Source organism: Anopheles merus, chromosome 2L, assembly GCF_017562075.2.
Source record: "Anopheles merus strain MAF chromosome 2L, AmerM5.1, whole genome shotgun sequence".
Lineage (NCBI taxonomy): Eukaryota > Metazoa > Arthropoda > Insecta > Diptera > Culicidae > Anopheles > Anopheles merus.
Window position 1 is genome coordinate 31,559,752 of NC_054083.1, and position 22,505 is coordinate 31,582,256.

General features: G+C 45.8%; 1 protein-coding gene across 11 annotated transcripts in view; it reads left to right on the forward strand.

The window, feature by feature from the left end:
* The window catches only part of LOC121592988 (RNA-binding protein Musashi homolog Rbp6), a 621,310-nt gene that overhangs the window by 33,867 nt on the left and 564,938 nt on the right, over nt 1–22,505 (forward strand). For 5 of the 11 annotated variants that reach the window (XM_041914974.1, XM_041914977.1, XM_041914975.1 and 2 more), the window contains exon 1: nt 16,662–16,879. The exons of the other annotated variants lie outside the window; for them this stretch is intronic. In XM_041914974.1, coding sequence (XP_041770908.1) covers nt 16,665–16,879 — 215 coding nt within the window. In that variant the 5' untranslated portion in view covers nt 16,662–16,664. Of the gene's footprint in view, nt 1–16,661; nt 16,880–22,505 lie in introns of those variants that run through there. 11 annotated transcript variants of the gene reach the window in all.

Below are 22,505 nucleotides of genomic sequence, written 5' to 3' on the forward strand. Positions count from 1 at the left end.
TAAAAATTCACATCTCAACTTGTTTGTGTATGAATGTTAGCTTCCAATCAAAACGTATTATTAAATTAAGATGTTATTTGTTTAAACAAACTATTTAAAACGCATCATGTTGTTCAAAGAATCAAAAAGTTCATCTTCTCTTTACTATACACTTTTTTTTTAATATACACTTGTAATGAATATATACCCACACAATTGCATGCTAAACCCACAAGTACCCACCAACTCTATACCATCATTTCCGTGCCGATATCATCTTTATTTAGCGATGAAGATCGCATCACACCAACATGCCGGCTTAATCGTTTGATTGCACTTGCACTGCCGGTCTCGTTTCCGCCCAATGCAGCCGACCATTGCGACAGTGTGGCGAGCTGAAAAGAGCAACCCGGAGCAACTGGTACGTGCGGCGCGTTTGTTTAACGTTGCAAGGGGTGGGCGGACAAAAGATTTTATAATGGATTGTTAGTGGTGAACAAATACCGGCGACCGTGTTTTCCCACTACCACGCCGATAGCTAAGAGATTACTTCCCGCACACACACACATACACACACACACACACACATGGACGGCAATCGAGTGTCAAGGGCAGCGGACAGCATTTGGGCAGCGTGCGCTGCATCAATTGATCGTGTTCTGGCACGCGTCTGCACACATACACAGTGAGTGAGAGAAAGGGTTTCACAAATTTGTCACAAACATGGAAAGTGGGGGATGATGAGGACAGCGGTATGCATACAATCGTATGCAATGGTATGCAAAATGCTAACGAACCATCTGATGTTACTTCCTTTCTCCCTTGGAGGGTTCTGAAGCTTTGAAACGCTCACGGAAGTAAGAAATCAATGGATTGGGATTGTTGTGTCGTTGTCTGGGAGCGAGATATATAAAAATATGGGTTTTATGGTATTTTTATACAGCTCGGGATGTGAACTTGATGGTGGATGATGTGGCACGAAGAAAATAGGTATTTTTGCTGAATAGCATAGCGGTGATGAGCTATGAGAGTTTGGGAAATCTTTTCGCTCGGTTGGGGTGAAGAATGTCAATGTGATGTAAATTGCATTCCGTTGCAGCAAGTCACTGGGTATGTCTCAGATGGTGATTTATAACCAAACTATTGTAGATTTTGAATTTGTAGAATAAAGATAGGAAAGTATAAAAAAGGCAATCATTTTAACTGATATTTTCCTTTCTTCTTCCATCCACAGGTATGTTTGCTTACATTTGTTTCCCATGTATGCAGCAGACAGCTGTCCTACAGTTTAAAGTGCTGCAACGATGGAGCTACTTCATCGAATGCCAAGTTCGTAAATGTTGGGATCAATTTTCCAAAATGACAAACTACGCTGTAACATCGTTCCTGTGTGTGTAGGTTATGTAAATCTTGCCCAAACCTTACAACTCTCAGAATAAACACGATCATAGAAGGAACGCACTCACACACTCAGCCACACCCCTCATCAGCTATCAGCACTCGCCCATGCGACCCCGGGCAGTGTGTGCCTTTCCGAAAGATATCTACACTGCAGGCAGCGGCAAATCTCCGCATTCGAAGCCTCTTTGCACCGAAATGGCGTGGCGTCAGCGCTTACTGCAGCAACGCGTGCACTTTGAGACAGCTGCCTAATGCGATCGGGGTAGGGCCGTTCCGGTTTCGATTGTTCCGGGACACCGGGACAGACAGAAACGGTGGTAATCGACAGAAACAAATAGGCGCACCGTAAGCCATAGCAATAGACACCAAGCACCATACCTTCCTCCCCGGACCTGGGACGGGCTCTGAACGGAGAGGTTTCGGTGCAGGCAGGAGGATTGTTTTTAACTACCATTTGTGCGGCTCCCTATTGCTAGTGGAGCATTCTCACTGCATGTTGGGGGTGGACGAGAAGACGCGCGTATTTCACTTCTAATGCCATCCATTATTTATGGCCTAGTCTAGGCAGTACCGTGCCTAGAATCTACCCAGTTACCAGTTTATTCCACTTTTCCAGTGCAGTGAGTGTGTGTTTGTAGGAATATGTGTGTGTGTGTAGCCGGGAGGAGAAAGAAACGTGCCACGTTTTTGGCACACTTCACCCGTGCCTTTCACTCGTAGCCCTTCGTCGACGAAGCTATTTATGCGCACGACGCACATCTACTCCCAGCGCAGTAGTGGCCCAGCATAGTGTGCAACTCATCTGCCAAATCAGCAGCAGGAGGAACATAGATAGGCCGCTCCTGCTCTATCTAACTGCAAACAACCCGGAACGAGCATGCCGAATGCAGATAATATATAAAAGTTTTATTGGATTTTAAAGATCTTGTTTATTGGAGGGTTTGTTGGCCGGAGCGCGGCAACATTATTGGGTACACCACACGATGTCCGATGCAGTCGGAATGCAGCCCGCGTTGGCAGTGTGCGTCGGCGAATGTTTTTCTTTTGATTTGTGACCACAGTTCGTGCGGCAGTAGTCGATGCCAAAGTAGGCGCCTTTCTTTTTCTTTGCTACTTTTTCTTGTGTGTTGTGTATGGTGTATTGCTGTGGTAGGCGATGAGTTGGCATTTCACGTTGCCCGCGCGAGGCTGGCTGGCTCTTTCCTTTTCCCTTCTGTCGCTATCATGCATGCATCAAAAGCATAAATTCCTGTTTACTACTTCGCTTGCCTGTACACTGTACGGTGCTCGTGTTTTCAAAACGATTGGTTGTGTTTGTGTGATTTTCTTCCTCTTCAACTCCGTTTCCTTCATTCTGGTGTTGGAAAGTACATCGTTTGGGCCGCCCCTGAGCATTCCTTCTACAAAGACCTAGTACCTTAAATGGTGTGTTGGAGTATTAGCTATGTTCTTGTCGTTTTCCTTCCGATCCTTCCTTCCCCAAAGACGGAGATAAACCAGCCAGACAGACAGGAACAGATTGAACGGTGATTGGTATGATTTATTTCGTCTTTTGGCGGGTAACTTTTATGAGCGGCCCTGAAAGCAAGTTCACCAGTACTCCAGAACTTTTGCCTTCTTTCGAGGAGGGGGGGGGGGGGGAGAGGAGACAGAGCCCATCCGTCCTTTCCCTTCAAGAATCAGCTAAGGTCAAAGAATGTTGGCCTACGGGGAGGAAATATAAAGAGCAACAAGGGTGGCTAGAACGGGTGGGTTGTATAGACTGACCCAACAGAACTTCTTTTCTCCCCTGTTGAAGGACTTCCGATGATAACATCGTTATTTGTATCGCTTGCACACGAAGTGGAGAAGTTGGCACTCAAAAAAAAAAAAAAAAAAGAACACCCAAGAAAACAACAAGCTTCGGACGGTGGGAAAGGCGACGAAGAAACAAGGTCCCTAAGAACACCTCGTGCGAGGAGACCTAAGAAGAAGCAGTACCAGTGTATCGCCTCTATCCGTACGTCGGTGAAGTTGATAAAGTCGACAGCCAAGCGTTTCTCAAGCGTTTCGTGACACGACGTGGGAGTGGGGGAATCAGGCAGGCAAAAAGAAAACTTTTATTTCACTCATTTAAGTCAGAGCGAAGGGTTAGTCGGAGGCCGTGGGCCGCGAGTTTATTTGGTAGGCGCAAGCATTGGTACGTAAAACTTTTTCGTTCATCTCCATGGAGCCTCAATGAAGGGCGTGCTTTTTTTTCTTCTTCACATTTTTTGTTGTTGTGGAGATTTTTGCCCCGTGTACTCCCCCATGGCTTGGCAAACTTGCGCCTACACGAAAAGGCACAGTTTAAGGTCAGTGTGTGAGTGAGCTTTTCACGCTTTAGTCCCAAAAATCGCATTTCCTGGATGTCCGGAATGTCGGGTACTGGTCTCTCTCTCTTTCTCTCTCTCTGTTCAGGCAAGTTTTTTGAATCGTGATGTCGGGAGTCGTTGAATCTTTTTGTTGGTGTCGTTGTTGTTGTTGGGACGAGAGTTTGATTTTGAGATGGGTAAAGAGCTCAGAATTCAACCGGATGAGCAAAAGTAGGTACGAGTGGTGTCACTTTCTGTGCTCTTCTTCATCTCTCTATGTGTCCAAAAGCTCCAAACTTATCGCTCGAGCGGAAACGGTAGAAGCCCGAGCCCGATTATATACTGACACTGCAAAATAGTTTTAAATGGGATAATATTATTTTCAAGACACATTTGCCCCTTGGATGTCTGAGCCGCGTGACAATCCAGTTCCGTGCGGGAAGCTTTGATCGTACCGATCTCTCCCGGGCGTTGCACCGCGGGAAAAGCAAAAGTCAAACTCGGTCACAGCATTCCGAGAGACAGAATGGGAGATAGCAAGGGATAGAAGCGACAGAACTGGCTTTAGCTTCGTTCGCTAACCATTTATTGCCGTCCACTTTCCGGTGGATTACTTTTTATCGTTCCGAAAGAGCCGGCGTCGATGCTCCAAGTAGAAGTGGAGCTCGAGCCGTCGCTTTTTTAAAAAGATATCCGTTCCGGTTTGTCATGGTGTCATTTTGTCACACGTGCTTACACGGTGTGGGATCAAGGGTACGGAAAGAATGCTCCTGGATTACCATGGATATGAGTGTGTGTGTGTGTGTTTGTGTGTGAGAGATTGGCTAGATCACACAAAAGTCGTACCTCGCTACGCACAAAATGGCAAAAGGCAACAAACTATAATAAACAGACCGACAACCAGGCACGATTTGAAAACTTTGGTGGGCAAGGAAAAATCTAAAAATTTCTCTCGCTCACTCACCGGGTCCTATTTGCGAAATGGACTGCAAAAATGGCAACCTTTGCCGACGTCTCCACAGAGAGTGTGAGGGAAAAATAAGGACGAATTGTCTACGAGTTTGTTTGTTTTTTTGTTCCAACTTCCACGGGACTTTCCACATGCCTAACGAAGTATCGTTACTATCTCACTCGTTGTGGTCGTTTTTTGGGGGAGCTTACAAAAAAAAAAAAATAGCAAACGAAACAGAAATCGGTCGGTTGGGAAGGCTTGGAAGATCACCTCATCGACGACCACCAGCCTTGCCGGGGTAGCAGCAGCGGCAGAAGGAAACTATTATCTCGTTAAAGGGAAGATAATGTCTCCGCATATACAGAGCGCCCAGAAGTTCGCCGAGGCCAAAATCATGAACATTATCGCAATCATCATCATCAACATCGCAAGCAGTAGCACAAGCAGCGGCAGAAGCATCATCTGTGCCTGTATACATCCGCAGCCTGGATCCGTGAGATACGCGAACGGCAAACGTCGTCGTAAACTGTTGTTCCTGTTGCATTCCTGGTTGCTCCTGGATTCTTTGAAGCGAAAAAATAGGAAGCATTTTTTTATAGACTATCATCATCATAAAGCAGAAATGGCCTTTGTTTTAGTTGGGATGTTGTTTCTTAAGTGATTCAATAATGGGCTGGGTTTCGTTTGATTTCGATTTAGAGGTTGTTTTTGACATGAAATGTTAGCGAAGATACGAAATTGTTCGAACCTCATTTAGGAACCCTTAATCTTCTCTTTGCAAATACTAAAAGGCTTCTATCATTTAAAACTATCCCATTGTTCGATGGAATCAATGGAACTCTGCTTCTAAGCGTCCTGCTTCAAGACTGCTTCCATTAAGCAGTCATTAGCATCAAAAAGAGGAACACACAAAGTCTTGCCCGGTGCGACGGCCGTTATGGGCGCAGCAGTGACAATTCCGTGCTATTAATAATAACTTCAAAAATAATTAATGACGTTGTCTAAACTCTTCCCCAGCTGAAGATGGAAACACCTACCCACCTTTTTGCACTTCCTTCCCCTTCGATGCAGCTCGGATCTCTTAAAACGGAACATTAAATGCACATTAGGTTTGCGATGAATCTGTGCAAAAGGTTTGTCCGCTTTTGGGCTAGATTAAAGTTTTGCACTGCTGGCGGTAGTGTTGGTGCCGCTCCTTCCGCCCATCCAACTTAGCCGATCGATCGCCGGACGCTGCAGCTGTGCGCTGCTCTATTTAACTCTTAATGAACATCCGCCTGCATTTTGGGAAGTATATTGCTGCACACACACACACACCAAAACACACAAAAAAGCACCGCTGAATGCCGTGTGCTTCATTATGAATCGTTTTAAAGTGTCGTTGGTGGCGGTTCTTTTTATTTTCGATGCTGGGGTTCGTTTCTTCTTTCGATGACTTTGTATTGGGCCGCTAGCTGAATGACTGGTAAATAGAGGATGCACAGCGAAGACACTTCACCCTTCATCAGTCGGTGAAGCATATCTATTTACCAAAGCGCAGACGATAGTATATATATTTAATTTGCGTGTGTGTGTATGTCTGTGTGTGTGTGTGTGTGTTTGTCGCGGCAGCAAAGTCTAGCGAACTAGCGAAAAAGCTACAGCGCTAGCGAGCAACTGGAAACAAACCCAACGCCGTCCCATCAGAATGTGCAACAAAGTTTGGTTTAACGCGAGTGTGCTCCTACTTGTTATGGTGCAGTGAAAAAGATGGAGAGAGGGAATGTTTGCACGGCTAAACCGGTGCAGCATGCGACTGGGGCTCTGAGGGGGGATGCTCGGATCAACACCCGTTTTTAGTGCGGCGACCGTCCAGCTCCGGCAGAGGGAAAAGTATCATTATTCTTCCTTCACATAAAACCCTCAACCGCAGCAGCAGCAGCACCACCACCAGCAGCAGTAGTAGCAGCAACAGCATGGGCCCTTTTTTGGCCGGGGGTTAGCCGAATAGAGATAGCAGGGCGACGTATGGGAAACAAGCAAGGGCATGTGCTCACATGGGTTGTGCTGGGGGGGGGGGGGGGGGAGGAGACGTTTGTCAAAAGCAACTGACGGTTGGTTGAGTGATAAATTAAAATTCACACCAGCCACCCTTCACTGGGCCGGGGAGGGTTTGAGAGCGCGTCTCGTTTTGATGGTGCCCTAGTTGCTGGCCGTTTCATCAGTGTTTTGGAATTTTATCATCGACCAGAGGTGTTCCAGTGGTGGGGGGGGGGGGGTGGTACGGGCGGGATCAACAACAACAACGGCGACCAACAGGCTGTTCGTTAGACACGGTATCACATGAATCACGGCACGGACGGCCTTTTTCGCCGGTCTGTGAGACTTCTTGCAACCGAGATGCTGTTGAGCGTGCGAGAGCTGGTGGTTGTGGGCCGGCCAGCTTTCCGAACGATGGAAGAATATTAATCAAAATATTCAAATTATACCCTCTCAAACACCGATGAACCGCACCGCTCCGATGCAGCTTAGTTGGGTGATCCTAGAGGGTGATCTCGATCGTATCAGGTGTTGTGTGCTTGAGCAGGACGAACAGGACAGTGGCGTTGAAGCTTATTACGGCGCTCACAGTGTTTATCGAGAATGTAGCTATTGTTTAGTATGTTTTGTGTATGGTTTGATAGTATCATGACTTCTGTAAGCTAAGGATACGTGAGGATCAAACTGTTTTCGTACTCGCACGAATCAATGTTCAATTTGAATAATGAAGATAAGTAAAGAATATGACCAGATTTTCATTGGAAAGAGACCAAATTTGGCATTTGGCTTATTTAAGAGAACATTCATAGGGGTGCTTTGTGTTTTCGATACTTTTAAATTGATTAAACTGCATTATGTCCTGTTTTTTGTCATTATTAAGTGTTTTGTTTTCTCGGTCCATCTTTAGGTTCTTCGGTAAATGCAGTTTTTTTGAGTTCAATTATTTTTCTTTTTGCCTCATTTGTTGCTATAATACTCTTTGTTTGTCTATTTCAGTTCTTCTTGTCTTTTCAAATTTCACTATTTTTTTTTAATTTTTTATATTTATTTGTTAGTGTATATCGCTTGTTTCTATAATTATATTATCATCGATTATATTGTTTTTCCTTCAGTCTATTTTAATTTTAATTGTTTCAGTTGTTCTGTTTACTGTTTTGTTTGTCGTGTTTGATTCTTCATTCAATGTTCGCATTTTTTTTATTATTGAATAATATATGCTCCAATGTCCAATATAAAGCATTGCATTGTGGAAATGAAACATGCGGAAAGGGATGTTTTTATGTTAGCAATTTGACTATTTTTTTTGTTTTTACTTTCCGTAGTGCGTATTTAATCAACTTCGAAACGCTTTCCCCGGCAGAGTTAACCAACTGAAAACTTACTAAATCACTAACGAGTGTATAAAAAAAACTGCCAACGAATGGCAAATCAATGCTAGCCGGATTTGGACCCTCCAAACCAGCGGCAGTGAGCAAGAAACTCGACATGAGTTAGAGTTTTTCCATTCCATTTTTGCTTCATCGACGAAAAAAAAACGGTGAAAAAACACTTTTCCACCCGGGAGCATACCATTGCGCCATCATTGCCAGGATGTGTGACGATAAAACCAAGCACGTTGTGAAGAAAAAAGTTTTAAAAACACACCACCCCCACCCCAACCCGAATCTGCAGTACGTATATGTGCGTGAGTGTGTGTTTGATCTTTGATAAGCGCCAGCGCGCTGCTGTTGCTGCATGTGTGTAGATAGAACCGTCACACCGACACCAGCCTGTCGGTGTGTGTGTGTGTGTGTGTGTGTGTGTGTGTGTGTGTACCGGCTGTGCGCTGCTTTCCTTTAGGTCGTTCGTTCACTTAGCCGGTCCACCAGACTTCACTTTGATGTTGGCGCTCCCATTGATGTAGGTTGCCGTGCAAAAGTGCGCTGCGGACCAAGTGCGAGAAGGTTTAAATGCCTACGGTCTGTGATGGAAGCGCTTGTGGAATCCATTCATCGGCCCCGGCTGTACTAGCACAGCACAGCCACTCTCGGTAGGCAGAGAAAGTGTACGCAAAAGTGTATTTTTTCCCTTCTGCCAAAGCTTTTCTGCAGCAAATTTTTCCATCCGACGAAGCGGGAGCTTGAAGAGAGAAGAAAAAGCGCCGTCAACCATTTCACAGAACGTTTACTAACGCGCGCTCTGCCCGACGCCTTGGCCGTTGGACGTTGGTGCGGGTTTTGTTTTGACATCGAAGATCTGAAAATTACTTTCCTTTAATGGGTCACGAATGACTTCCTTCCTTCAAACGCCGAGCCGGAGCACCTCCACATTGCTATCACTTATCGGGAACGCGTTTGGCAGGGTGAAATCATAATTTTGGATCGCGTAACGGGATGCGTCTTCAACCAAACCGGTCGTAACAAAGCGACACCTTCGCCGTGTCGTCGGGAGCAATCCGCTCACGCAAACGGAGCATATTGCGAAACATAAAGCACAACTGCATTAGCATAATTATTTAATACAGACGTGCATATACACAAACACACGCGTACGCTCGCACGCCAAACACAAGCAAACAGAGCAAAGCGTGCAAGTAATTCACGCCTTTACGCCTTATGAATACTGGGTGCCTCGCGGCCACCGTCCCGCGTGGCTGTGCGACAGCAACCTGCCTTATCTAGGTGTGTATGCACACGCACCGATAAAACCAACGCCTTCGGAAGTGTTCAGCAAGGTGTGTGCCGCCGACACCTTGCATCGTTGGGCGATTGCTGCCGTTTGGTGCTGGGCGTGTAGCAGCAGCGCCACATAATGCAATCACGGGAAGGGAGCTGATTGGTTCGGCGCGAGTGGTGTCGTGTGTGTGTGTTTGTCGAGTGTGGAAGTGATTTGAATATGGAGATGAAGTGGTGGTGCCTCTTTGGTGGGGGTATAGAGAACCAATTTTTGTTTGTTGTGCAACGTTTTTTTTTTACCCAAGACTAAAGATTGAAAAGGGGGTTTTATTTGGTTCGCTATCGAATGTCCCAGTTGTCTGTGTGTGAAGTTTGGTTTAGGCTGTGGACAACCTTCCCGCACCAGGTGCAACACGCGCTGTCCCATTCCGTGGCATTCCGTGGGAAGTGAATTATTAACTATTGTGTTTTCAAAGCGACAATTTCTGTCATTTCCTGCACGATGGATCGTTGGCAGCTTTTGGAGCAGCGGGTCAGCGGGTCGTCGTTCCGTTGGTTGGGAAATCAATTTCCCCCGAATATTGTTCGGTGATTAGGAATCAGGGGGAGGGATGCCGGATAAATTGGGATGTTTAGGAAATTCATGGAATAAAAGATTGATGAATTGGGATTTCCCGAAATAAGTTATTTTGGAGCGGTTCTGGATGGCGGAGAGTTAAGTTTGTCGTGGCAATTTTAAGAAACGTTTGCTAGACAGTTTATCAAAAAACTCGCTCCAAAGCGAATTGAAACAGAAAACATAGGTGAACACGTATAATTTCTTTAATTTATCTTCTATAAAACAGCATGCATTGTAGGTATTCCACTGAAATCGATACTTGACTCAATGTGCGCATCGTGAAACCCGATGCTTTAAAACCATCAGAACACACAGACACCGATAATCCTTTTGTTAATTAACTTTCGCTATTTTTATGAGGCGAGAAAATACATTTTCTTCCACACAATCTCACAAAGAATCTTTCTTTCTCTTTCACACCCTTGGGTAACTAGCAGCAAAAAAAAAAAATAAAAAAATTAACCGCTAGCGGTATGAATCGCACAGAATGAACTTTCCATCACATTTTAATGATCCAACATAAATCAATCATCTACGGAGCGCATCATCAGGACGGGGGTGGGTTGTTCTTGGCTTGGGGTTTAAAGTGGCTCCGCCGTATCCGTCGATCGTTACGTACGTCCGATTTGTGTGGTATTTATAGTTGCGCGAAGGGTTTTCGTTGCTTACCTTCTCCCAGCGCTCACGTTGCTTGGGTATGATTTCTTTTACCGACGCTAACTGGAGTCGCCTTGAGCGTAATTTTTCATGCACCCTTTCCATCTTACCTGCCCGTCAACCCGAGTGAAATCGATCAGTTGGCATTGCTAAGCCCGGTTTGGCGTCGGTACAACTCAGCTCACCGTTGACATGGAGGCGCATGGTGTTTAACGCGCTAACGATCTTAAAGGTGAAGGCGAGAAAACGCTCATTACTACATGGATAGCAATGCTTGTTTCGAATGTTGACACGTCAAGATCAAAAGTGACATACTGTTATCATTATACGGGTTTTGCTGCGCTTCTTTCGCTGACGCTAAACTTTATTAATAAATTCAACACAACCTCAAATCACACTTTCAAATTATACTTTCTAACCGTTTTAACATACTTTTCAATCTTACTTCTGAATATTAATTAAGTATGCGGTGAGCACAAACGCCCAGAGCATCGTGAACATGTAAGAAAAAAAAAATCCCATGCACACCAGCTGCCTACCGAGGGCGAATTATTAGATTGAATTTTAATGACCTGTTCTACTGGGCCCATCACCCCCCCCCCCCCACCCACGCTCCATCCGGCAAAAAGATAGCAAACCATTGAGTTGCTTCTAGTGATGAGCGTTTTTTGTGTTGCTTGCTGTCCCCGTTGTTGTTCCTGGAAAATAAAAGATTAGTCTCTGGCCGTGGCCTAACCCTCATTAGGCAGGGTTGCCTTTGGGGCTTTTCTAACAAACCACACATAGTGTTGTTTTTTTTTGGTTTCACTCTCGCACTCTAGCCCCAACACCGGTCAAATCAAGAGTTTAAGCGTAATCTCAACACCCGTTGGACAAATTGATTGAAGCTAGGCGGACACTGTCCGCATTCTTCACACGTTCACCCTTCGCCCGTTGGTGTTGGTTGGGCTTTGTTGGAGTGTGGAGAGAGGAGAATAAAAAGTATCTCGTTTTGGTGCATTTAAAATTGTTTGTTAATTGCGGTTTGACGTTTGATTGTTTTACAGTATTTTTTTCTTTGTTTACTCATGACTGTACGTGGTACAAACGATAAAGAGTTTTATTTTATTGTAAGATGAGATTTTCCATGATACATACATGAGCCGTTCATTCCATCCACAATTCATTCATAAATAATGCGCCACATGCACTATTCAGAGCCAGTGTAGCAGTAGTATTGGTAGCTTAGTGTGACATCAGCACGGCATTATACCACATTATCTCTGTCGGGTGTAGTGCAGGCCATCTCGCTGGAATCTCGCCTCCTCAAGCCAGTAACTCATTGAACGGAACAAACACCACCGAACCCTCTGCCGGTTTCGCCTGTCCTAACCCTTTTGAAGCGGCTTTGAACACCATTGATCCGACCCGTGCGTACTTGTCACTGATTGCACTCAATAGGCAAAGGGCACGGTCGGGCGTGCGTTTGTGTTTGCTTGCGTGGGAAGTGCTGTTCTACCGTTTGCCTGCAGCTAGCCCGAGAGCAGTTGGCCGTGTGTCGTATGATCGTAACAAACAACAAGCAGTCGCACATTGCAAGTAGCATTAAAGTATAGTATTTGATCAAATTTGACTGCTTGTAAGGTCTGTAAAAATGGCAAAAATTATATGTACCACACGCATAGTCAATTAATATGTTTTGCTTTTTTTTTCTTGCTTCCCATTGCTGCTTCTGGCTATCTTGTTGTTTGGTAAAAATGGCCTACCAAGCATTCATTCACAGCGACAATTGATGCGTGCATTTAATTCTCCGTGGCATCGTTTCCTTTCCCCGTTTTGCTTGCCCGGATGGCGCTTCGAATGGTTGTTGGACAATTGGACAATGAATCAGCAATTATGTAATCACATGGTTTTGTTTCGTTGCATGCGTGTCGTCGGCATTTCTCTCTCGCTCTCTCTGTCTGTCTCTCTCTCTCTCTCTCTCTCTCTCTGTCTCTCTCTCTCTCTCTATTTCTCTCCCAGCCCGGGAGCACAAAACGAGAGAAAAATGAAAACGCAATGAAATGAAAAAACAGTGCCCCAGACTGTGTATTCTTTTTTTATATATACACCCCAGGTCAGAAAGGTCAGTTGTTCTCTATGGAGCTCGTTCACGCACAAAAATGCACAAGCTGCATCTGTGGGGTTTAATTTCCGTCTGGCCTTCCGCTTCATTTCGTGCTGTGTGTGTGTGTATGTTTTTTCCGTGAACGAAATTCCGTATTGGATGTGTGGAGGTAAGGTCAGTGGTGTGGAGTGATTCACCCTCTCTTTAGTCTTTTGCTGCAGGGGAGGTTGGGAAATTTCATAACTTTACCACGTGCTCGTTATCTGCAAGTGTGCACCCACCTCCAAAGTAACTGACCTGTCCGTGTAAACATACTCACACACGCACACACTGGGTGTTCAGAGCAACACAAGCATGTGGCAACGAATTCGAAATTTAGGGGGAAATAGGGTAATATGGTGAAAGTTTTGTGCTGAATCACAGTTTCATTAATTACTGCAGATTACTCCGCTTTTGCTAATCTCCAACGAGATGCAATCATCCATCTTGGTGACCAAAATCAGAGCCACAAACTTATCCCGTCATTTTTTTTGCCACTTTTTGAAAATGTAAAATAAACCTTTTTACACATACTTATCTTTCCTAATTCATAACTATTGACTATCTTTGAGTTAAAATCATTTAACGTGTAACTTGTTTGCCCCGTATTACCATACAACCGTGCACCGTGCTCATTTTTTTTGTCGCTGTTACCAATCGAAGCAAACCCTGCCCGCTTCACCCCGGGTTTTGGGGTGTGAATGCGAGATTGTGCTGTTTGTTTGTTTATTGCCGATTTTTCATCATCTACGAATCACTCATTTTTCGGTTGAAATCTCGCAGCATCCCGAGCTGTGTATGTGTAAGCACATACACACACTCACACAAACAAGCCCCAACAGCGACTGGCGGTTCATTGAATGTTTATGTTTGCCATCGGAAGCTGCATGCACCTGGTTGGCGTATCATATGGCTAGACGAATCGTGCGAATAATGTTATGCTGTGGGAGCCGACCCTGGTGAAGCGGGAGCGCTCCCATCTCCACGCACTACCCCTCCGATCGCGACCTACTCCAATTGGAACGCGTTTTTCATTCATCAGCCCTGCGCGTGTGTGCGTTTTTTTTTTGCGAAGTATTCTTGTTGTTGTTTTTGTTGTTTTTGCTGCTGTAAAGGTTTATTCTCTTCATGTCCATTTGGTTTGGGATTACGAAGAATGACCGCAACCGTTTGTTCGCTGCTCGTTTGTTGATGCAACGAAGCGTTAAACTTTGCGCTGGGAATTACTAGCCCAGAGCGAGCGGGTTTGCGAGCAGCGATGGAATTAGAAACTCGCTGCGACCTCCCTCCTCCCGTGCTGCCCGGTATGGGGCCGGATTTTCGAACAGTTTAAAGAACAATTTCAGGAATCCCCCACGACGTACCACGACGAACCTGGGTGTTAATTGATTGCTCGGGTGATGATCATATCGTGCCCGGGAGTATGATTGATGTGGATTTTCGCTGGATGTTGTGCCGTAGCATCATCGCTGTAAAGAAAAATGTATTCACTGCCACTGTGTGGGGCCTGCAATTGACATTGATTAACGATGGCCTTGTTGGGCGAAAGTTAACGTCGGATTTGAACAGGGAAAAGGGGAAAACCGCTCGGTTTATTAGTGCTGTGTATTATCATTTTATTGACTATTTCAAATCAGCAATAAACAGTTTCAAGGCGATTTCTCTAGGCTATGCGTAGATCACCGGCGAGCACTTTAAAGGTAAAAGCGGGGATACATTTATTGGAAAAATACATTACCCAACTGGGACTGGTTGTGTGTCGCCTGGCATTAAATATTGGCCAGGTCAATGAGATTCAAATGAGCAATTTCCTGGAAAAGGAGGACCAATTTTCCAGCACCGTTCTTAAATAATAAATGGCCAAACAAATTGATACCTGGCGAATCTATTGTTGAACCAGGAACCTGGAAACCTAGCTCTGCATGCAGCGACGAAGTTAAATTGCTATTGCTTGGCTCTTGCCGGTGCCATATCTATCGATCGATTGCAGCAGACGCGCTTCCAAAGCCAATTGTTCGGGCTGATAAAACTTCCTCTTCTTTTTGCTCTGTGTTTCTCTGTAGTTAAAGAATAGCTGACGGATGCTCCGCAAAGTGGCAAGAAATGTTTATATTAGTTGTATAAAAATCGAACCAAATGATAACTAAACTATCGACCCCAAAAGTATGCTTCAGAGCAAACTCGAACAAAACGGAGGGAAAACGAATGGTTAGTGCAATCGTGTGCCAGAGCAAACGGAGTGGTAGCATGCGAGAGGCACACTGAAAAGTCTGTTTCCTCTTTTATAATGCAGAAAGCAATAAAGCATCGATTGAATCGATGATAATTAAATAAATCAATCATAATCAGTGTGTGTGCGCCCGCCGAACGCAGCACTTGCGCCGTAGTGGTGGTACGCGTCGGCTGATGGGAGTGATGCCGTGGTGGCGGTGGCGGTGGTGTATGTGTATGATGAGCCCAAAGTTGGCCCAGTGAAAATCATGTTCCCGAAGCAATCGATACGGCACGGTGTGTGTAGTAGGCTATCGATGTTTTCGATGGTGGGTTCGAGAGCGGAGGACGCCCGAAGAGGACGTTTGGCGGCTGTGAGTTCGGTGTTCATTAAAGTAGCAACAGCGAAATTGCTATGCCAGGATAAAGGCAAAGGGGCGACGGTGTGGTGCGGCGCGTTTGGCTAGAGTCGATAGAGGCCATGCCAGTTGAAGGCTAGTGTCCGGGGCGTGCGCTAGTAGTGTTCAAGAAAAGGGGAGTCAGAATTGATTGAAAGCACATGCACACGGCATCGTCGCCGTGGTCGTTGAGTTGTCTTCGATCGTTGTTGAAGGGGAAGGGTTCGGGAAGCGGCGTGGCGGAAGAAGTTTCTCGTGCGGATGGACGGTCGGGGTTCGTTCTACTTCTGCTGCGCAATGGTGGCAATAGGCGCACACTGTATGTTTTATGGGCCAAATCGAATGCAATTCTGTGTGAGTGTGTGTGTGTGTGAGGGGTCTGTAGGCCGAGGAGAAAGGCTGAGGCAGGGCAGCCATGATGGAACATGTGTTTCGAATCGAATGTCCAGACGACGTAGCAGCTGCCATCACCGTTTGCCGGCGCAAACGTGCAATGGAACATCGGAAGCAAATCAGCAAAGTACATCCATTAACTGGTGCACCGTGCAAGAAGCGGTGCAGCGCGATGCAGCAGTGCCGCCGCTGCGACGGACAACGCTTGCCGCTGTCCCGCTTACACAGGCTAAAAAGGGAATGTGGAACTGGAGGGGGCGTTGCATCAGTGGGCAATGCAGTTGTGCAGTTTGTGCCCGGCAATCATCATTGTGCCGGCATTATGGATGAATTGCTACCTCTGCCCTATCTAACCCCCCCCCCCTCCCCCTCCGGGACACCGGGTTTGTGGTGTAGTCGGGTTCGGTTTTCGGATGGCGAATGCGGACAGCTTGAATTGAGTGTAATTTTTGATCTATTGTTTGCAGCGCTAGCTAATTTTGCCTTCCGAGAAGCTGCGGTGCAGAAGTTAGCCGTGAAAGAGATTCGACGAAACTATCGGGAGTTTGGAAATGTATGCAGCCTGGGCTGTAAATAAACACAATTATTCCAAGATTTAATTAGCTGGTAGCAAAATAGCATAGGTTGTGTTTTGTGCTATTTTTAGGTTTAAATATGTTGAACAATCGCGTATGTTTCGGATGATTTTGCGTGGGCTGAATATTTACCGCTGTGTGTTGAATTTCCAAAGTGCAAGAGAAAGTGTATTCATTATGTTGCCCTATTTATAATTTTTCTATGATTGCCACTCACGCGAGTGGCAACTCACCCGCTACTCATCATTTCCTACCGTGCTCATTCTCACTTGACGAAACTCACTTTCGTCAAGTTATCATTTGACATCCAAGCGAAGCGTCAACATACTCCCCCCATGACAGAATGTCATGAACAAAAACAAACTACACGTGCTGCTAATCGGAAGGCTTCGCAACAGGCAACAAGCAAATTTTAGCTACTGGACGCGTAACTATTCCTTTTGCCGTTTTCAACTTCACTACACGCGTAAGCTGATCTTCTCCTGGGTGTACATCGATGATGCGAGCAAGTGGCCATCGGGTGATAGGGAGCGAATCGTCCGCAAGGATGACCAGTCTGCCAGGTACTATTTCGCTACGATTCACTACCTTATTATCCTTCTGCATTTCCTGCAGATATTCGGTTGTCCAATGCTTCCAAAAGCGTTGCACAAGCAATTGCCAGCTCTGCAATTCGTCTAACGTGTATGGTTTCAGTCGTGTGTAGTCGGGAACCGGGACAGCATGCATAGAAGAACCGATCAGGAAGTGCGCCGGCGTAAGCGCTGCCAAATCATTGGGGTCATCCGTCATTGGCAACAAAGGACGCGAGTTCATTGCCGCTTCTATTTGCTGCAGAATGGTGCTGTATCCCTCGTAAGACAGCCTCGAACTGCCTAGCTGCCTGTAGAGATGTCGTTTGGCCGTCTTAACCGCTGCTTCCCACAATCCACCAAAATGTGGGGCCTTAGGTGGGGTAAAGTGCCAAGTTATGCCCCTGTCCGAACAGTTGGATGCGATGACGTTTTGGTGCTGTTCGTTCTGTAACATATCAAACAATTCATTAAGTTCGTGTGCCGCACCTTCAAAGTTTTTTCCGTTATCGGAGTATATGTCCGATGGTAATCCTCGCCGGGATGTGAAGCGATGTAATGCGGCCAAGAAGCCTGCCGTGGAGAGATCGCCCACCAGCTCCAAATGCACTGCCTTCGTTGAAAAACACACAAACACACACAAGTAGCATTTAGCGGCAGCGGCTCTCTTGTGTGCGGGTTTCAGATACAGCGGGCCGGCATAATCCACTCCAGTTATGGAAAACGGCCGGCTCGGGGTGATGCGTTCATACGGGAGTTGACCAGTTTGTTGTTGTGTCAGCTGCGGATCCTGACGAATGCAACGAAAGCAATTCCTCACTACGTTTTTTACTAGCCGACGTCCATCGAGTGGCCAATATTCCTCACGTATCCGGGAAAGTAGTAGTCTTCCCCCGCCATGCATCAGCTTCTCATGTATGTGCACCGCGATGAGATGAGCCAGCTGATGGTTTTTGGGAAGCAGGATGGGATGCTTGAACTGGTAAGGTAGCTGTGCAAGTTTCAAGCGGCCTCCTACTCGTAATATTCCATCGTTGTCGAGAAACGGATTCAATCGCCGTAGAGGTGATTGTTTTCGTACCATTTCTCCCTTTTTCAGCAGTTGGATCTCTGATGAAAACTCGTGCTCTTGTGCCAGTTTACAAAGCACGATTTTAGCTGCTTCTATAGCCTCAGGGGTGATCGGTAATGCTGCTGAGGTAACTTGTGATGACTGTAGTGTACGTGTCTTGTGTTTTGTGTTGTGTATGAAACGTGTGCAGTATGCAATTATATGTACCAATTTGGTGTAGGACGACGACAAATTGAACCAATGGTGAGTGGTTTGTATACTTGCAACTACAGCACTCACCTGACGAATTTCCATATCCGTTTCAGCAGTCAGTGATGGATTTGACATTGGCCATTTGGAGGGGGATAGCGCCAACCATTCAGGACCACAGCTCCAAATCGATCCTTTTAGCATTTCAGCTGCTGACATCCCTCGAGACACCAGATCGGCGGGATTCGATGAACCGGGAATGTGTTTCCATTGACGAGGGTGCGAATAGTTCTGGATCTCAGCAACACGATTCGCCACGAATGTTTTCCAGGTGTTGGGTGGAGACGCTATCCAGTTTAGCGTTACCGTCGAATCCGACCAGAAAAACGATTCGGTTGTGTCGATTCCCATAGCGCGTCTAACACGATGATGAAGATGTGCTCCTAACACGGCCGCGCAGAGCTCCAATCTTGGTAATGTAACTCGTTTTAGTGGAGCTACACGCGATTTCGACGCGAGCAGGCTGACTCGTACTCGTCCCTGCTGGTCCTCACAGCGCGCATAAATGCAGGCACCATAAGCAACTTCTGACGCGTCTGCAAATGTATGGAACTGTATTTTAGAGTTAGGTAAGAGCACATACCGTTCGCTTTTGAAGCTTTCCAAATCCTTCCAGTCGTCAGTAACCGATTTCCATTTGTTACAGATGTGTACAGGGACCGGATCGTCCCATCCGATTTTCTGCAGCCACAACTCCTGCATTAGCAATTTCGCGCGTATGATGACTGGAGCGATCAATCCAAGTGGATCAAACATTCGAGCAATGTTTGACAATATGGATCGCATGGTGAGGTTGGCGGTTTCCATTATTGCAGTCGACTCAAAGCACAAAACATCTAGTTCGGGCTTCCATGCGATACCAAGTGCCTTCACAGTCTCGTTCGGCACAAACTGCAGTGATGACTGTGTACCGATATGCTCTGCTGGTAAACCACTTAGTACGCCTAAACAGTTGGATGTCCACTTCCGGAGTTCAAACCCGCCCTTGGAGAGTAACTCGGAAAGTTGCTGACGAAGCTCGCGAGCTTCACTCACGCTGTTAGCTCCGCCAATGAAGTCGTCTACATAAAAATTGTTTCTCAGTGCGGGTGAAGCTAGTGGAAAGTCAGCACCTTCATCTTCCGCAAGCTGCAGCAATGTACGAGTGGCCAAGAACGATGATGGAGACAAACCATATGTCACAGTATTCAGCTCGTACAATTCAATCGGCGATTGCGGTGAGAAACGGAAGAAAATGCGAACCAATCGTCGATCATCCGGATGCAGCACAATTTGTCGATACATTTTGGCGATATCAGCTACGACAGCAATCTTATAGGTGCGGAAACGCAAAATAATATCGATGAGTTCATCCTGAACTATGGGTCCAACCCGCAGAGTTTCATTCAGCGAAAAGCCAGTTGACGTTTTAGCCGAGCCATCAAAAACTACTCTGACCTTTGTGGTGGTACTTGACGCTTTAAAAACTGGATGGTGTGGTAAATAATAAGCAGCTGTATCATCACAATCAGTGCTTATAGGAGACATGTGACCCAGTGCTAAGTACTCCTTCATAAAGTCTTGGTACGCTTGTCGAAGTGCTGGATCTCGTTCCAATCTCCGCTCGAGAAGCTCAAAACGACGAATGGCCTGAGGTCTAGAAAGGCCGAGCTTTGCATCAAAGTCGGGCTGTTTCGGTAGGCGAACAATATATCTACCACTATCGTCACGTTTGGTGGTATGCTTATAGAACGATTCACAATGTCGTTCGTCTGGTGAGTATCCATCATTCATGGTTAAATTTTCTAATTGCCAAAATCTTTGTAACGAATCCTCCAAGGATGCCATACAGACGATTGTATATGATGCGGTGGGATCGGTTTTAGGTGAAGAATTGTCACTGCCAGTTGGACCAGTCATTACCCAGCCGAAAACGCTGTCTATCATCACGGGCTGATGAGGTGCAGGACGGAACTGAGTTGCATTCTCAAAGAAAGTGTGGTAATGACGAGCACCAAGAATGAGGTCTACAGGAGCAGCTTTGTTGAACAGAGGGTCTGCTAAAGCGAAACCAGGTGGTATCTTCCAATCGCTGATGTCTATGTCGCGCGTTGGTAGATTTGCAATCAAATTGTCAACAATCAACAACTCAGTGTTCACAGTGAACGAACTGGATCGAGAGACAATCTGTGCCTGTACGGACTCCCGTACTGTCTTTGTAGCTTGTCCTGCTCCAATGACGGTAATGTTCACATTACTTTTCTTCAGCCGTAAGCGATGAGCGAGTCGATCGCTTATTAGATTCGGTTGCGATGCGCTGTCCAACAGCGCCCGCGCAGGATGTGCTATTCCGAAATCGTCTATGATATTTATCATAGCAGTTTGCAGTATGACTTGTTCGGGTGCATGCTGCAATGCTGCTGCAAATGTGCGTTGTGTATTGTTTGTGGCTGTGTGATCGCTAGTGGTGTTGTGTGTGTGTTGCTGAGGTGCAGTGAAATTTGGGTTATGGTGAGCGTGATGCTGTGGTGTAGTGGAAGCTTGGCTGTTATGTGCGTAGTGCAATTTTGTGTGGTGTGCGGCATTACAGTAACGGCATTTGTACTGTGATGGACAATCTCGAGCCATATGATTATCGCGTAAACAATTTAAGCACAAACGCGAGGTCATAGCAAACCGATGGCGTTCCTTCGGGTCCATCCGCTCGAAACGCGGACATTTCAGAAGGTTGTGCGCGGAGTTGCATAGCATGCAATTCGGCATTTCATGCGATGTGGAAGCAAAACTGGCTTGGCGAAGAACGGTCATTCTCCGTACGGGAGCTAGGTCGTTACCCTGAGACGTATGACAGTTGTTGACAAGCAACGTCTCCAATACACGCATACGACGGTGCAAGAACGAAATCAAACTGTCGTAACTGGGATCGTTATTGCTTGAGGCTTGCTCCTCCCAATCGCGTAAAGTAATTATCGGAAGTTTAGTGCATAGCAAATGCTCGAGAATGCTACCCCATGTATTTGTTTCTTCTCCTAAGTGTTGCAAAATCTTTGTGTGTCTCTCAAATTCATCTACAAGGTGGTGCAATGTTGCAACGCTTTCCTTCTGTACAGCTGGGATGGCAAACATTGCTTGCAAATGGCGTTTTTTCAGGAGGTATTCATTCGAGTATCGCTCCGTTAGAGTGTTCCATGCTAAATCATAATTAGCTGCGCTTATGGTGATTGATTCTATCACTTGAGCAGCTTCTCCTTTAACCGCGGCGCGCAAATAGTGAAATTTTTGAATGGCCGGTAAATCCATATTATTATGAATTAAGCACTCAAACGTATCGCGGAATGTCAACCATTGCATATAGTCCCCCGTGAATTCAGGCAGCGCAATGGTAGGAAGTTTGATGCCCTTTAACGGATTCGCTCCGGTACTCGATTGGGCATTTTGAAACTGCTCTTTTGGTAACCTTGCTTGCAGCTGGGATTGCACAAGAATTAATCTATCCTCAAAACTTTCTCTGAGTGTAGCATTTTGCGACACTTCTTCCGGAGTGTCGGCAGAATCTTCCAATTGTTGCTGCACAGCTTCCAAATCCGCACACAGCTTATCGAACCTTTTAACGCGTATTTCCACCTCTACTTGATCCCGTTCAGGGACGAAATCCTTAATGAATTTCTCGTATCGCGAGAGAATTCCCAATAAAACAGTCCGCCGGGACGCCAAAACAACGGGCGGTGTGGCCATTATGTTAGTGGATGTGGGTGTTTGCGATTACAGTGACTTGCGTGATGCGGCAAAATCAGCTGTAAGTTTGCGGCAATCCAAAAAGTGTGTGGCACGAGCGGTAAAACGAAACCCCGATGCAATTATCGAAACTTGCGATTTAAAAACCAGATATTCGCACAATCCTGGTCACGGCACCATGAACAATCGCGTATGTTTCGGATGATTTTGCGTGGGCTGAATATTTACCGCTGTGTGTTGAATTTCCAAAGTGCAAGAGAAAGTGTATTCATTATGTTGCCCTATTTATAATTTTTCTATGATTGCCACTCACGCGAGTGGCAACTCACCCGCTACTCATCATTTCCTACCGTGCTCATTCTCACTTGACGAAACTCACTTTCGTCAAGTTATCATTTGACATCCAAGCGAAGCGTCAACATATGTTTATCAATAAATATTTAATGTTAAGATTAGATGATTGACCTAATTAAGCAGTTGAGCTACAATTAACAAAGAAACGGGTTGCATAAACAATCGTACCTATTTTAGTGGGTTTCTTCGTTTTACTATTTGAAAAGAGTTCTTATAGTTTTATAACTT